Genomic DNA, 17289 nt, shown 5'->3' with positions numbered 1-17289 from the left:
TCATATTTTTTTTTCACTTTCTTTTTTTTTTAAAGCTAAGCTTTGCTAAATAGTCCTGCAGGCTCTTAGTAGATTTATGTATTGATTCTTTGCTGTGCTGTGAAACCAGGATGTCATGAGTGTTAATGCCTGACTCTATTCCACTGCTCAGTGAAATGAAACAGAGGATTTTACCTGGAAATACGAAGGAAAGAATGCTCAGCATTTACAGCAAACACAGAGTTATTGCAAAAAAGGAAATAGGTTCCAAAGGACTTGCAGGTGTTGATTGATTTGGCTTTTACTCTGTCCCCTAACATAAAACCTGTAATATTGATCATCTGTAATATTCTGCATAATTCATAATGAAATTATGTGCCAATCAAAAATAAATGGCATGCATTTTAGAAATGTGATTTGAAAAAGTATATGTATATACTTTTTTTTTTTTTTTACAATAATCTAACAATAACTTAGAGGTTAAAAAACAGCCTAAAATAAATAAAATGAGCCTAAAGCAGCTGGACCCACTGCCAAAAGTTACCAAAGGGTGATGTTATCACATACAGAATTCTGAACTCAGGAATTGATGTGTAACATAATGAAAACCCAAGACAATTATAACAATATTGAAATCTTTACTGTAAGCCCATAAAATAAATATTTTTATGGGAATTTGTCAATAGAGGAGGAGAAAATCAGGAGAAGTATTGTCTGAGAGCTGTAGCTCTGAGACCTAACTGTCTGATACCCTGTCTAGAGATTTAGATACGCTGTGGAAAGCATATTAAATCTCCACTGTAGAGCTTCTTGTTACAAAACTTGTAATACAAAAACTAAAATTATGGCAGTATTAAAGTAGATGTAGTAACGTTTCTCATAGTTCTGACAGGCATTACCTTAATGAGCACAAGCATTCGCCAGGACTCCCATTCCTTCCAACAACTGTTCTATCTTTAAATTAGCAAATCATGCAGTACTTAAGTTCTTCTTCTCATCAGTTTTCTTTGAAAAACTAGTAGCATTGTTTCTTTGTTGTTACTTACACTATGTCATCATTGATGTATCATAGTTCCATTTCTGTTTTCGAGTGACATGGCTTCAAAGCTAAGAGTTAAGAAGATTGATAAACCATGCAATCCAGAAAAAGATTAAAAAGCTACAGATTGTGGCTAAATCAGGATAATTAAAATTAAGAATGAAAGACTGGTTTTAGTGCCTACAACACTCTTAGTTGGCTATAGTTGCTGATTTTTTTACAGAATTATGGCATTATTTAATTGTATTTTATTGGAAAATTTGTTTCAATAAAGAAACCCAAGGAAAGCACACAAACCAAATATATTTTTCTCACCGGGAAGATGTTCATTTTAAATTATGTAGCAGGCTGGTTGTTAATTGTTTCAATTAATCAAATCAAAGATAAAATGGTATTTATTGAGATGTTAGTGCTAAAGACTTGTCATATGTAAAGCACATTATTCTGTATTACTCTGCAAGTGTTTGCCATATAGAAGCTGTTTTATTTATTTATTTATTTATCGTTTTTAAACAAATATGGACAAATACAGAAAAAACAACTTTTTGGCTGAGTACAGTGTTTCAAATGCCAGGTATATAAAGGTCACACAAGAGAATAATCCTTTTAAAGAGTACTTGCTGGTAGGACCACTGCGCCTTTTAAAGACAGCCCAGAAAGGCAGAGAGAGGGAACAGTACTTTATATGTACGTAGTGAAACAGGGCTGTGTTGGTAGAAAACTTTGCTCTGTTTAGCCCATTGTTGTGCATCTGCCCACAATTTGGCTGCTGACCTTGTTGCCAGGAAACTGTGAAAACCATCTGAAACATAAGTCGGATCAGTTTCTTTTTTTGTAGTAATTTGCGGGATTACAAATGTAAAATTGATCTGCAAATTTCGCTCCTTAAGATAAAATGCAAAATATTGTTGCAAACCCTTCAAGATGTAACTTTAAAAAGTATGAATTCTGTAACCATATACCAAAACATAATTTAAATAATATAATAACAAATAAACTATGACATTTCAGGAAGCAGGAATCTTTTACCTTAACATCAATGGTTGGCAAAACACACATACCTACAACACATAAAAAGAAACATTTGGTCTCATTATGCTTCATGTTAATTTCTTCCCACTTGCCCAGGAGCTTATACAGTAAGTACCCAAATCTATGTAGATTACCCTACTCTGCATTTGGCGATTCCAATTCTAGTTATTTTTTTATGTTATTTTGTAAATGTCCTCCACATGAAGCTAGTATTATTTTGGTTCACAGCATGACTTAATTAATACTTATTGGTTATTTTAACTTCACATTAATCCCATCTTGGGAGATGTGTGGCTCTCAAGTGAACAAGAAATGCCTGTGTACCACTGCTTTGAAGGAACTCACATTTATACATTTACTGAGAGTTAGGACTCAAAACTTTAAGCTGATTGAAAGGAGACACTGATCAAGGTGAAAAGCACACTGTATGAAAAACTTCTTAGAATGTATCACACTGAGCTGTAATTTAAGCTTCATTTAGTTATGTTAGGAGTTTTCACAAAATGGCAGAAAACGATTCCTGTCAAATAAGAATATTGGGCTTTAGCAATTCAGTTCTTTTGGCACAGAAATTTTAATTCTACATACAGTACCATCCAAATCTATTGATCCCACTGAAACCTTTTCACATGCTGTCAACTAACAGCATGTGTTAGTTGACAGCATGTAACTAACACTAATGTGTTTCATCTGGCTCTTATATGATCAAACAAAGCTTTAATATTTGTGAAGTAAAAGGAAATGATTTTCCAAATGTCTCAGAAATAAAACTTTTGTCATTGTATTTAACACCCTTTACTCTGAGTCCCCTTAATCCAACAATGAATAAAAATAAAAATGCATGCCAAACTTTTCTGTTCTTACTTGTAAAGGTTTTTCAAGGCTTTGGATCCAATTTTCTTCCACTTCACCATAATGAACATTATGTTGGTCAGTAACATAAAATTTAAATTACATACATTGAGGTTGTGATTGCCATGTGACAAAACAGTACATATTTACTGATTGTAATTAAAACCATTGGTACCAGCTTTCTGTGCCACAGAGTCAGAGGAAACATTTTGAGTTTTAGTGTGGACTTACAGTTTCCCCCAGCAGACTGAAGCTTGATGACTTTTATACATTGCTTCTGTATGTGTTGAATTTTTATAAGTGCTAATCTCTGACATGAGTTTTGTGCAGGTCAGGTTTATTTGTATGGCACATTTCAGCAACAATGAAGTTCAAAGTGCTTTTCACCATAAAAACATAATACAGTAACCAATAATGAAATGGCAATAAACATTTCATCTTGTCAAATTCAGCCCTGTTGAGGGGTTCTTTCTTTTTTAGTGATATGTAATGATATTTAATTTATATTTAGCTTATATTATTCAATATTATATATGTCCACTTTAATTATAAAGTGGAGGATGCAGTGATCTAAAACTAGCTGCAGAAATGTTCTCTCAAATTTATTTACACTTCTTGTGTAGAAAGCCTAAGAAAAAATGATATGATTGCTAGAAATGTGTGCAGCCTCCACAAAATACTAACCTACTATGACCCATCAAATTTAGAGTTCAGAAGAAGATTAATCTCTCAGAAGCATTTTATATTTAGAATGCTCTCAAATCTAGTTTTCACTTATGTAAAACACTGTGAGTTTGATTACCTTAGATCTCAGCAGCTGTGCTGATGGAGAGCCAAAGAAGAGTAATGATATGTTTGAAGTTGCGGTGTCAAGCAGTGATGTGTGACTTGGTATTTGGAAAACATCTGAAACATGATTGGTGTAAGGCCCCATTATAAAAGGCATTGTGGTAACATTTGTGATCCCTCTTGTGGTGTTAAATAAAATGTCACATATTCTTTCTGCTGCTTGTGATCGCAGCCAAATGTTCTAGGGAGTTGAGAGTATAATACACACACAAAAAAAAATACATTTATTGGTTGAATCGCAGGGTCAATGTAAAAATGACATCTCTTTATAAGTTAATCATAGTTTAGATGCTTCTTTTTTCTGCTAAATGCTTCAGAAGAAAGCTTATTTTTATAAAGATAAAGTGCTGCTGAAGTCTCTGCATGGATACACGAAGCAAAGTCTGGGATTTAAATGACTTTAGCACCTTGCAGTCAGACAAAGGACAAACAAACTATTTTATCTCTGACTTTGAGTAACTGAAGTATAGCATAGTAGTTTGGAACATAATACAGGGATTCTGTCCACCTCAGCTGTTAGGAGACCATCTGTATACCCCTGCATAACAGATCAGCACCACTGAATATTCATGCATCATCCCTCCCCTTATCACATTAGATTAGAACCCATGTGGCGAGAAACCAGAAAAAAGAGGCTGACAGGACTGTTTTGCCGTCACAGACCCTTAGAGCTGCGTGTTAAATAGCACATTTGCCAAATGGACACTTAGGTGAAGGATGGGTTGTTCTGTGAAGACTAGTCTTTTTCCTTCATCTTTTTCTCTTCTTTATACTTTTCCATAAACTTTAGAACTCTGTATTAAATTTTAATTTAACATTTTATATATAATCTCTTGCAAAACTGTTTATGCCCCGACACATAACACATAACAACACAACAACAGCAGTGTTTTTACTGGGGCGTTTACTGTGGACAGACCAACACATGTAAGACCTTAATTATAAAGTGGAGGAGGAATTTTACACAATCTGACAGTTTGTTTGTTCTCAGCCTTAAAGAGTCAAATCTTTGTAGCACTACCTTTTTCATCCATTTGCAGTTGAAGAATTGTAGGGTATCTCCCTACTAGCTTGAAGGTCTTGTCATCATTTTCTAAATGAATTCAAATCTGGACATCCTAAAATAAAATTATGTTTTCATCTAAAACATTTGATTGCAGTTTTGGCTGCAAGCTTAGGGTCATTGTCCTGCAAGAAGTTGAACCTCTGTTCTGGTTCCAAGTTTTGATGTAATCTAATACACTTTCTACTGCTTTTTCTCCATCCATTTTTCATTGACATGAAAAAAAATTGACATTTCCTGTTTCTGCCACAGACCTGTTTTACCATGGAGATGATGTCTTTGAATAGATATAGTGTTTTTTTCCCTCTACTTATACTGTTTACATGTACCCTGACACATTTAATTTCCATCTCATCTGACCAGAGCCTTTCACATGCTGCCGCTGTGTCCTCCACATGGCTTGTGGCAAACTGCAAACGAATTTCTTTTTGTCACTTGGCAATTAAGGCCAGATTTGTGGAGCGCACAGCTAATGATTGCCCTGTCAACACATTCTCCCACCTGAGCTGTGGATTGGCTTCTGTTTACTCATTAGATGCCTTTTCAAAGCAAATGGATACACTGGATTGATTTTGGGGGGCATAAGAGTAAAGGGGCTGGAAACAAATGCATGCATTTTTCAGATTTTTTAAAATATTTTATTTTCCTTCCATTTGGTTTATTACATACCCCAACAGAATATGTTGAACTGTGAGATTGTAAAAGGACAACTATTGTGAATACTTTTGCAATATATATATATCCCTTATACTGATAGTGAAAGTATACAAGTTTCAAGATGTGCAGTTGTTAGTAAAGCCTAAATGTTCACAACAAAGTCATAAAGGGATGTTTTAAACTATTTTTGGAAATTACCAGTTCCCTTCATTCAAGAAACATAAAAACCTAATGGACAAGGCTACCTACAGCTGAAATAACTAAATGGGGCATAAAAGCAGTGCAAGTCTTTTGTGCTTCCCTTGCTGTAGCCAAGGTACCTTCATTAGTCAGTCACCATTTCTTGGCAATTGAACGGTTGGAAGGAGATAATGATATAAGTCATTATTGCATCAGTCCAGAGATACACTTCCATGTCCACATCTCTCTTCTGTAAAACCCTCAACAGGCTGTCACCCTTCTTTTTGTTAGCCACATTAATTGGGTAGTCTTACCTTTTTAGATAGAAGTGGGTTCCACTAATAGATAATGTACACGGAATTCTAAATTGGTGTAGTATGGGTGTAAGAACTTTTAGGAATAGTTTTATCTCTCACCTGATGGGTAATAAATCTTCCCATTAGCTGCCCACAATAGCTAATCCGTAATTGATGTCAGTGTAGTTAAGGTGGAAATATGGCTTTTTACAGTGCGAGTGTGCTGGTCAGCTGTGTTTTATGTGCTCCTGGGGCTTACACATGAATGAGGGTCACTTATCTATGTGCCTCATGAATCCCTAAACAGCTGCTCTCCGCTGTTTGCCTGGCTGGCAGTGGCAGTCAGGTAGTTTGTTATAGGATTTTAACCAAATGCGGCTGCAGAGCAACGTGGGGAAACATCTGTTGTGTGTGGAGAACAATGCTGTGAAATATAAATATATTTGCATATGCGCAGGTTCTTCCTCATGCAAAAGAGGTCTTGAGGTATAAGCAGGTTGACAAAAAAAAAGTTTACTTGCAAATAAAACAAATGATGGTGAATCTTTTTCTGTCGACTGGTGTGCACTCCTAATTTTGCCTAAAACCAGAATTTTCCTCTGGATGTAAACATGAATAATTATTGTTCTGGTTTCTCTTTTTTCTGCTTCAGGTGCACAGGAGGTGGTGATCAGATGTCCCCTCAATCACATACAGTGTATTGGGACAAGAAAGTGTATTCATTTCAACAAGCTCTGCAATGGGGCCAGAGACTGTGACGACGGGTACGATGAAGGAGTTCACTGTCGAGGTAAGAGAAGCTTTTATGTTCATTCTTCTTGCCTTGGGTTTAGAATGCATAAAATGATAAGACTTTTCATTATCACAGCAATTAATCAGATTGTGCTCATCTTATTTGGATTATTAACGTTGTATAATTTATTTCACCCATTAAAATAGAATAAATTTTTAAAACATGTATTTGTGAAAAGTGTTTAACTTTCATATCTAGTTAATGTTCCCTAAAATACTATTGCATATTTTATCATGGCATATTCCAGATATGTGCTTTTCTTTGTATAAATTAATAGTTAATTTTTACCCACAGTTAGAAGCTGTTTGTTTTGTTGTTTAATACACTTTCATCAGCTACTTAATAGATGACAGAGAACAGCTTATTTCATGCTACAGTGTTTTGAGTTGGCATTTTTCCCTTTTTGCTGTTGAACTGGTTGCTAGGGTGATTTCTCGTCTTCCCTACTGTCAGAGCAGGCGAGAGAAGCAGCGGGATGGCAGCGCCAGGTGTTGTGCTGTACACAAGTTTTTGTTGTTGCTTAGTTTTTGTGCAAATACACCAAGCTGTTACGGACACCTGGTTTCTATGAGGAGGCAATATTTGCCCTGCAATCGCTGAGGTCCCTTCACAACAATAGCACCCGTCAGACAAAAACTGCAACCTGTCCTGACCCCGTAAGACAGTTAAAGTCGAGCTGGTATGAGTCCATGTATGATTCAGAGGTGCTAAGAGGTGTCAGTGTCTGATTCACTGTCCTGAAGGAAGAAAAACTATTTAAGTATTTGCCTCTCATTTTTGACATTGTCATTAACTTAATCTTGCTAAAGTCTGCAGATTTTGGGATAATGGAAGGTATTTGGTACTGAAGATGCATATCTTTTGTTTGTTTCTCAGTATCACTTCAGAGATATGCAATGTTGTAGCAATAAGAGTTGCATTGAGCAAGAAGCTGATTTCGGATTTCCAGTTCTTTTATAATGTTGATTTGCCACTAACAGTCTGTATTTATTCTACTTCTTAAAATAATGCAATTTGAGACAATATGCATATCACGCTCAAAATGTTCATTTTTTCTTTCTTTCTGTCATGACCAAATGTCATTTATTTACAATAATTGGCCATTTTATTTGGAGTACCTTGCTGATGGTGGTTTGACACTTTTTGCCTTAAGACATACCATAATTCTTTATAGCACAGATTCAATGAAGTGCTTGAAATATTACTTAAAAGATTTGAGCCATATTGAGGTGATAGCATCATGTAGTTCCTGCAAGTTTGTAAACTGCACTTCCATGATGCTTTCTATAAGATACATCTGATTATTATGGAGGCCATTGGAGCCAATCAAACACATTATCATGTTCAAAAAACCATTTTGAGTTTTTTTGAGATTTTTCATTCGATGCATTGTCCTGCCAAATATAATCATCAGAAGATGGGTTCACTGTGATCTTAAAGGAAAGTCTTCACTAACAATACTTAAATAAGCCATGACCTCCAAATAATACCTAATATGTAATAAAGAGTCAAAAGTGAGCCAAGAAAATATCTCCCACACCATTATATCACCATCAGCAACTTTAATTTATATAAAGTGAGATAGTACTGTTGACCTCAAAATCTGAACCCTACACTCTAAATCACAAATCCAAAACAGAGAATTATTGGACCACGGAATGTTTTCCCAATCTGTTAAATTTTGGTGAGCTTGTTTGAATTGTAGCCATAGTTTTATGTTTTCAACTTACATGAGAGGCAGCCTATATGGTCTTATGTTTCTGCAGCCCATCTGATTCAAGGTACAACATGTTGTGCATTTAGACACGGTAGAATGCATACCTTGGCTGATGCCTTTCAGTGATCTAAACTAGTCAGTAAATTGATTAAGGCATCTTTTTTCTTTTACAAAACATTATCTCTAAATCAGTAAGAAGGTCATACACTTGCATAATAAATTAACCAATGAGTGTTTGTAGCCAACGTGTGTAAAAAAGGAGTTGCAGTAATACAGGATTTATAACTTATTTTAAACCAAGACAAAAATACCAAGACAATGTGTTAACTGTCTTTCAAATCTTATGTTTGGGATTTATGTGATTAGTGCAGTTTTAGTAATTAGTGCAATAGTTATATTGATTATTGACCAACATATTAAGTCTCTGTCTTTGTGCATATTGAATGCGATTAGTTTGCTGCATTTTGGTGGTTACTATGAATTCACTTTACTGATATTGAAGATTTTGATTCCACTTCATTCAGTAATAGACCCCTTTCAGGATGATCTGAAAGGGGGCAGCACTTATTTCTGGTCAGTGAAAAACACTGATCAGAATATGATTGGATTTTGGAACAGTCAAGCCAAGAACCATATGATATTGCACGTCAACCATTTTTTAAAGTACATTTTTATTTTAAACTGTAGTTGTTTTTCTAACACACTTGAGTCAAACCTGGAGGAACCCACAGTGATTTCCAAACTTTTTGTGTGTGTGCATATTAGCCTTTATCCTGGAAGAGCAAAACACAGGCATTAAATCGAGAATTTATTCTAGAAACATAAAATGAGATACTGTGTCAAGTACAGTAAAAAAAAAAAAGAAGTACAGTGGAATCCACCCAGTTTATAGCATTCTTAATAGTCATAAGTACACATTGATGCTGCTTGCTTGCCACTTATGAATTACCTTTGCCATAATGGATACCTATTAGAACACCTCTTATTCTGTTATTCTTCTGAAATGCAGTGAGAACACAATAGCACAGAAACTGACCTACATTAGCTGTATAATTCATTCCTCTCACAATCATTTTCCACTAAAAGCACAGAGAACAAGAGAACAAAAACTGCTTTTTTTAAGTCTTTGTCCGAGTTTAATTGGATATGAATTAATGTAGATATAATACCAAAACATAAATGTTTTTTTATAAGTCAACACATAAAATATTAAGTTTTATCTGTAAACTATTGCAGAATGATACTTTTTGAAGATATGTTCAGTTTTTTAATATGTCATAACTTGTTCTGAGGATTTTATTTAAAACAGAAAGCAATCATAATTTTTGCTGTTAAAAATAAGAGATACTGCATTGATTTCCACTGTTATAAATTTGCCATATTATATATTTCTGTACTTCATTATGTATTTAAGTTGATCACTGGTGTATCTTGCAGAGAATGTATTTTTGCCCTATGTAGTGTTGTATATCTAATAGCTGAGATAGCCAGCCTGCAGTCATCTTCTCAACAGCCATGCCACTCAAAGTGTTAGTGTTACCTTAATGAAAGAGACGGATGCTGCATATTTAGTTTCCACACCATCACTGTAAATATCTTCAAAGGAGGTAAACATTTTTTTTGTACACTTTTTGGTCAGCTAACCAGCAGTATGCAGAAACATGTGGGAGGTGAGCAGTGGAGTGTAGCTGTGGGTCCCATACAGAAAATGTATCTTGGCATCTTACTAAAATGAGGTTTAATTGTAAAAATACTAGGGGTAAAATTCTTTGCAATTTTTAGACCATACCATGAAAACATACAGCTTCTAGTTCATAAGGTAACCTATAGAGCTCTGAGAAATATATCTGATGAAACTATGCTATGGTCTTCTGATAGAGGTAATGAGACAAAGATGCATGTATAAAGAAAATAAATTTAATATTTGTCTATTATTGAGTGGAGAGTTGATTTTAGGTATTTCTTACAAAAACAAAAAAGACAAATAAGTAACACTGCATTTCCCATCCTGTTATTTTGCACAATTCATAATTTCTTATGTAATCTGGAAATGGGAATACATAAAGGATATTTTTTTTTGTCAGAATCAAATCATGGATGAATATAATACATTTAACATACATTTATTTTAAGTGGACATGTTTCTTGCAATAGTTCCACTTATTTCCAAGTCGAAACTGTCTTGAAACATTATCACTTTAGTTTAAACGATTTGGGTATATGCCCACAATAATATTATTACTGTATTATATTGTAAAGCTCACAGTCTTGAGCTACATTACACATTCAGCTGAACATTTTATTTTTATTGGAATAGTAAATGTGATTTATAGTTGTAATGAAAGTTTTTTTTTTATTAATTTGGAAATATGTTCACTTCTTCCTCAGTGCAGACATGCGTCATCAGCTTTGAAAATTTTGGAAGCTGCAAAATTTACCCTTCTCAGTTCATGTCAATACTTAAGGCATTAGTCTTGTATAGTAGAATTTTATTACCCCTTTTGTTTAGTTTTCATGTTTTACTCCATGTTCTTCGTTATGATTTAACATTGTAATAATCTAAGATTCTTCATAAGTTCCCTAAGCAAGAACTACAGTTTAGGACGTGGACACATCAAACTCAATGAAGCAGGAGAAATTGAGGTCATCAGAGAGAAGTCGAAGGCAACCAGCTGGTTCTCTTAAAAACTTTCCCTCCCTTTTTTGCCCACCTCTTATGAATATACATGCTGAGCATCCCACGAGGCCTTGAAATGAAGGTACCCATATGGAAAACCATCAAACTCTTTTTGCTCACCTTCAGGAGACTCATTTTTAATTGTATGCTACTGGCTGCGCTGTGGGAGCTCTGAAGTCTCTGCTTCTTGCATTGAAGAAGACAAATGTCAGTCCTAAATAAATAGAAGTTAGTCAGTTAGCAAGCTTCTTGTTATATCACGAGAACTGTCCCTAAAGGTGAAAACAAACAAATTTATTTCACATTTTTATAATAAAAACAATGTTATTAAAACAGATTACTCATTGGTTAGAATGACAGTGTTATTCCAATGCTGTCACATGCAGTGCACTTGCTCAACTGAGCTTTGGGCGAGAACTGACCTACATCTGAACTTTGAAAACTGATTCCAAGGTTTTCCAGTAACATTTGATGACATGAGAAAGAAAAATGCTTTAATAAAACGAGCCTAATTTATTTGGATTCAAAACTTATACTATCTTCTTACACAATACAAGGAAATACTACTTCTCTTATTTTAAAGTTTCAAGAATAGTTGACAAAACAAACCACACTAATTAAGTAATCAAATGCAAATGATGGATAATTCCAAATCCTGCATACAACTAATTCACTTTCACACTAGTGCCACTAAATGCATTTGAGGTTTCACATAGTTCTTTAATCTTTCGTCTTGAATTTTAAAATAATTCAGTGAAATAGTGAAGGTTATTCAAGTTTGCATTTACAAGTTTTTTTAAAATCACAGTAGTTAGAGCAGTGCCAATTACTGACTGAAATGTAATCTATTTAACATTTTTATCCCAGTAATTTCCTTCCCCATAATGTCCTTCATTAGGTTTTATGACTCAAATAAAAGACATTTCAAATAATTACAACCTGGGGTTTTTTACAGCTAGGTCAGATTTTTCTTGTATCCAATTTTTTTTCTCCATGTGCCCAACAGAACATAACATTCCAGGATACAAAGACATTCTGGCAAGGAAACATTGCAAAGCATTTCCATTCATTGCAATGTATCTTTTGTAAGCTTAGATTATTTTTTTTTATTCTATCAACTGTCATGGACATTTCAATAAATTACAGACAAATATGCAGCATAGTACGATGCATATCATACTATTCTTTTATACTTTCATTAAAAATTATTTACTGAAATGTTTGTTTTTCCTAATTAGACTGTAAATATACACTTAGTTACCAGTCCCAATGTTGACAATGTTTCATTGAATTGTATTGCACCTTGAAAAATAAAACCATTGAGCAAAGTGCATTAAAACTCAATATGAAAGCAATAAAAGAGGGCACAAGATATAAGTAAAATACATGTTACAGGTTTTTGGCAAAACATTTGAATAAATGAAGAAAAAACAATCTCAGAATGCATCCAATAGGGCATCTCCGATACCACACACAACAGACAATAGCTGTCCAATTGCTGGATTTATGGTTTTAATTTCTATGCCTTCACCATTTTTTCCCATAGTCTTGACTTTTTTATTGTGCTTGTTGCATTTTAGTACTGTTTTGTGTTGTGCTAAGAACATATTTATTGTGCAATTATTGGTGGAGGTTATAGATGAAATCATGTCTGTCACAAATGTCAAGAAGCCTGCTGCAGTCTGGGATGCCTGTATTTGCTGCAACAGTATGTAATGTTACACTGATCTTGTCACAGCTCAGCTAGAATATTTCTGAATTATGTGTTTAAGGCTATCTTGGTTTCATTTCTTTACATAATATGCTTTGGAGTCTTCCAGTAAAAACATCCATAATCTCCCGAATCTGAATCATGTGCTGCTTACAGCCCACTGTGATTTGTTCACAACCTAATAGTTATATTATAACTTCTTGTGTTTATCTGGAAGTAGTCCAGTTATTTCACTAAAATCTGTTATATTTTCACTTATTATAATTATCCGTTATTCACTAAATAAACTGTTAGAATTTTTATGTTTTGTTATCTTATACATTAGTAGTTTTATATTACTAGTTGTTTTTTAGTTTTAAGGTTTAGTGTTCTCACAGCAGAGAGGAGGAACTTGATCAACTGTGTGTAAGACGTTTCCTTAAACTCAAGCGTGTTTTCACAAGTGTTCTTTAGGGGGGGCGTCCTGAGATAATCCTTAGTTGGAAAACTGTCTGTTTGTAGAATTTAGTTCTGTTTATCTTTACTTGTTGCCAGGATAACCCCCCTCCCATTTTGTTAAGATCACATTCCATTCACTCCCCTTCTCTGCTAATAAAAAGACAAGTTCTGCAGCAGAATGGCAGAACGCAAGGAGATCGGCTTGAAGGAACTGATCCTCTGTGCCTTCTCAATTCTTGCAAGAGTTTGGTTGAAAACTCAGTAACGTTGTCTGTGGTTCTTTTCTATAGGTTGAGAAAACACCTAACATAAACCAATACATCAAAAATTTTGTGTTCATTTCGTCACTCACAATTCATCCCAATTGTTTGTCCTGCACCATGGTTGTCATGCCAATTGCTTTATGCAATATTTTATTTCTATCGTTTCTCTGGAATCTAAATGATTCCCCTCATGGTCCACCTCTGATATTTTAGGTTGCAAGAATTTAGTAACAAAAGAAATGTTTAGGAGGGCTATTGTCAGGAATGTTATAAATTATCAAGTGTGGTGACATAAATTTATGAAAGAGTCGAAAGGATCAGGGAGTCAGAATGTTCTCCTCATGTTATTATGTTTTTATTATTAATTTATTTGATATTCACAAGGACACAGTTAACATGCCACATACATTACCATTTATAGTTATGGTTAACTTGCAATGCTCATCCCTAGAAGGGTCTTTAAATAAACAATTGTTAAAATACACAATTAAACACGCCTAACAAAAGGCAACATAAAGCAGTAGATTAGTTGTGATCACATACCTGACTCTTTTTAGGTTCATTTATATGAACCTTCAAGTTTATATAAATGTCCCCACTCTGAATCCAGTTGCTGTGGAACAAGGAATTCTACAGCTAAGAGCAAAGAACTGAAAAAGCAGACTGTCCGGATGATGTCTTTCTCAGAGGTACTTTGATGTTTCCACTGGAGACTCCTCGTGTGGGAGAGCCCACCACTCTGAGTGGAACTACAATTTCACTGAGAACAGAAAAGGCTGGATTGTACAGACATTTATACATCCATTTTAAATAACAAAACTTTATCAAATTTTCAAACCTTAGTAAATTTAGAGTGCATTCACACCCTAAATTTAGGGTGCACCAAACAGGTGGATGCACCTTAATTGAACTATAGTGCATTTGTCTAAGTCTGATTTGCTTAGGGAGGTGTAAATGGTCAATCAAATGTTGATGCTAACCAAAACAGCAAACTCTGGTCTGAAAAAACCTAGGTCTTGGTTCAGTTGAAGTGAACTCCGACTCAGTTTGAATGCATATGTGGATTCAAGTGGACCAGAGACCACTTCAAAAGCAGGAAGCAAACTATAACACAGGGTATTCTAGGTAAATACAACCAATACAATAGTGTGAGTCTAGTCCTGGAAGGAGAAATGGCCCTTGGTCTTTTACCAAATACAAAGGAAAAATCCTTCAACTGCCATGTAAAAAAATTGAAAATGGGATTGTTGGATTGCAAAATTTTTAAATCTGAGTTAAGGTGAAGACTGCCTTTTTCTAAGGAAACCACATAATGCTAATCGCTAATGCTAAAGTCTGTTTAAAATGAGTTTTTTATCAGTGTATTTTTGTTATAAAAGAACAGCAAAATCCAATTTCACAGAGATTTCTCTAAAATATTTTCAGGTAAGAAATAACCTTATACTTTATTTTCAGCTCTTAGCTTCACGTCTGAGCATATAGTCATAAAGATGAATAATTTTCACCGGTAGCACAATTGAGTGACAAATGATAAACATTTTCAAACACGCATGCTTCAGTTCTTTGTTTCTGAACTGAAAGAAATTTCTGAAGACCTTTAAGCTTTTTGGATCAACCAAGCATGTGGGGAATGCATAACCTCCGAATAAGAGTGCAATGCACATGGAAACAGTGTCAAGAACATGATGTAGTTCGGAACATGTTTCATTTCAACTGACATTTAAACAACGCATTAACAAACTAAGCACAACCCCCAAATCTCATTGATCATTAACAAGCTGATATGGTAATAGCTCATGAGTACTTGACATTTATGCCGCAAAATTAGCCCATTCCTTGATTGTGAAGTGTGGAGACAAAGTACAGTTAGAGAGCAGGTCAATGAGAATATAAAAAGTAGTTTCATGCTCTCTTTAGATTGCAGTCTAAGAGGAGTAAGGCCTTTGAAACCCCTTCAGAGAAAAAAGGTTTCTTTCACAGTAAACTCTTCCTTCCACCACTGTTGACAGACATAGACTCCTATTCTAATACATTGTTCTGTGAAACTGATCATGTATGTGCTGGATTTTACATTCCGTGTAAGTGAGCAGTGAAGGACTTACTTCACTGCTCACAGTAGAGCTACAGTTGCCACAGTTATTGCTGCAGAGTATGATTCCATTACACCTCTCAGAGCTCTATGGACTCTGATTTTGAGGTTTTCACCCAGGTGGAGAAATGTGTTGCAATGTTTCAAATATGAAAACTGAATAACAAAAGTTAAAAACTTATAAGTTTTCTCTTTATCAAGCCTTGATTCTGGTAAATAAATTTAAGATTTGGATAAGTGAAAAAAGTAAATGCCTCCTAAACCTAGTAACTCATGCTAGCCTTTGTGTTTATAACACAAGTATTTGCAGTTACTTGCAAAGAGTCTTTTACATTGCTGTGGAGAATTTTTTCCGTCTCCTTCTAATGGACTTGGTTTAATTAAGCCACATTGGGAGCTTTTTCAAGTCTGAACACAAGCGTCTAAATTTTGATTTAAGATCTGACTTTGGCTATGTCTCTATAAAACCTTCATTGTGTCAGGAGGATTTACTGGTTTGCTTTGGATTCTTGCATTCTATTTTTGGTTTTTGCCTCAGAAATTTCCTGTGGTTACCATTTTCATCCATTCTCTTTCTAATTGTTGAATGATGCACTCTGACCTTATCTGAGGAAAGTGATGTCTGTCAAGCTTTAGATGTTGGCCTTGGTTCTTTTGTAATGTCCTGGAGAATTTGCGGATGCACTCCGAGTAATTTTTATAGGCTGGCCCCATCTGTGATGATTCACCATGGCTTTGCTTTTTAACTGATTGTGGATAATGGCTCTCTGTGTGGCTTGCTGGAATTCCAAAGACTGATAGATACCAATGACTTTATTTCACTTCAGCTTTTGAATTTCTTTAGGTTGTGGGATCATGTTTTTTTTTAAAGATATTTCAGCAACTTATACGTTTCAGACAGTTTTTTTTCTCAAGTGTTTTCTTGATTCTACTTTTTTGAGCCTGGGTGTGAAAAGTGAATTAAACATTATGGTAAATAGGAGTAAGTTGTAGTTTAACATAGGGCTAGATTGACTGAGATAGAGAATTTACCTAAATACTGTAAATGAAATTATGATTTTAAAGCAACCTTTTGTTAGGTAATCTTTAAGTAATATTATTTGAAATAACTTGGACTTGACCTCTCAGCTTGTTTGAAACAAATTTCCAAAATTTTCTTTACTTTCTAAAGACTTAGAGAAAATAGTTTTTATTCATGTGGTGTCCACTTTTGTTCTTATCATTCCTGCCTCAGCTGGGGTCTATTAAAGGAAAGCCTGGTCTTTATTTTCATTGTTATGCTGGTGATTGCAAGATTTATCTATTTATTATCTGTGGCTCCTAAAGTGTGGCACAATCTGCCTTCCAACATTAGACAGATTTTTTGCTTCCCATTTTAAAGTCTCTGTTAAAAACAATTCTGTTTTCACTGGCTTTCAACATAGCGTGAGTTGTATGTTCTTTTGATACTTTTAATTAACTTGTGTTTTTGTTTTTTCTTTTTATTCTGTTTGCTATGTTATGATGGCTGGAATAAAATGTGAAGCACTTTGGTCAACTGTTTTTAAATGTGCTATACAAATAAATTTGACATCAATATTACTTGCTACTTGTTAATTATCATAGACCCATACTTTATTTCTTTTTATCAATGTTTACCATAAGTTTTCTTAGT

General features: G+C 34.5%; 1 protein-coding gene across 2 annotated transcripts in view; it reads left to right on the top strand.

Moving 5' to 3' along the window:
- The window catches only part of lrp1b (LDL receptor related protein 1B), a 320393-nt gene that overhangs the window by 103869 nt on the left and 199235 nt on the right, over window positions 1–17289 (top strand). For both annotated transcript variants that reach the window (XM_023337136.1, XM_023337135.1), the window contains exon 3: window positions 6600–6737. In XM_023337136.1, coding sequence (XP_023192904.1) covers window positions 6600–6737 — 138 coding nt within the window. The remainder of the gene's footprint in view (window positions 1–6599; window positions 6738–17289) is intronic.

Source organism: Xiphophorus maculatus, chromosome 7 (genome assembly GCF_002775205.1).
Source record: "Xiphophorus maculatus strain JP 163 A chromosome 7, X_maculatus-5.0-male, whole genome shotgun sequence".
Lineage (NCBI taxonomy): Eukaryota > Metazoa > Chordata > Actinopteri > Cyprinodontiformes > Poeciliidae > Xiphophorus > Xiphophorus maculatus.
Note: the sequence above shows the minus strand (reverse complement) of the source record. Positions and strands in the feature narration are given on the sequence as shown.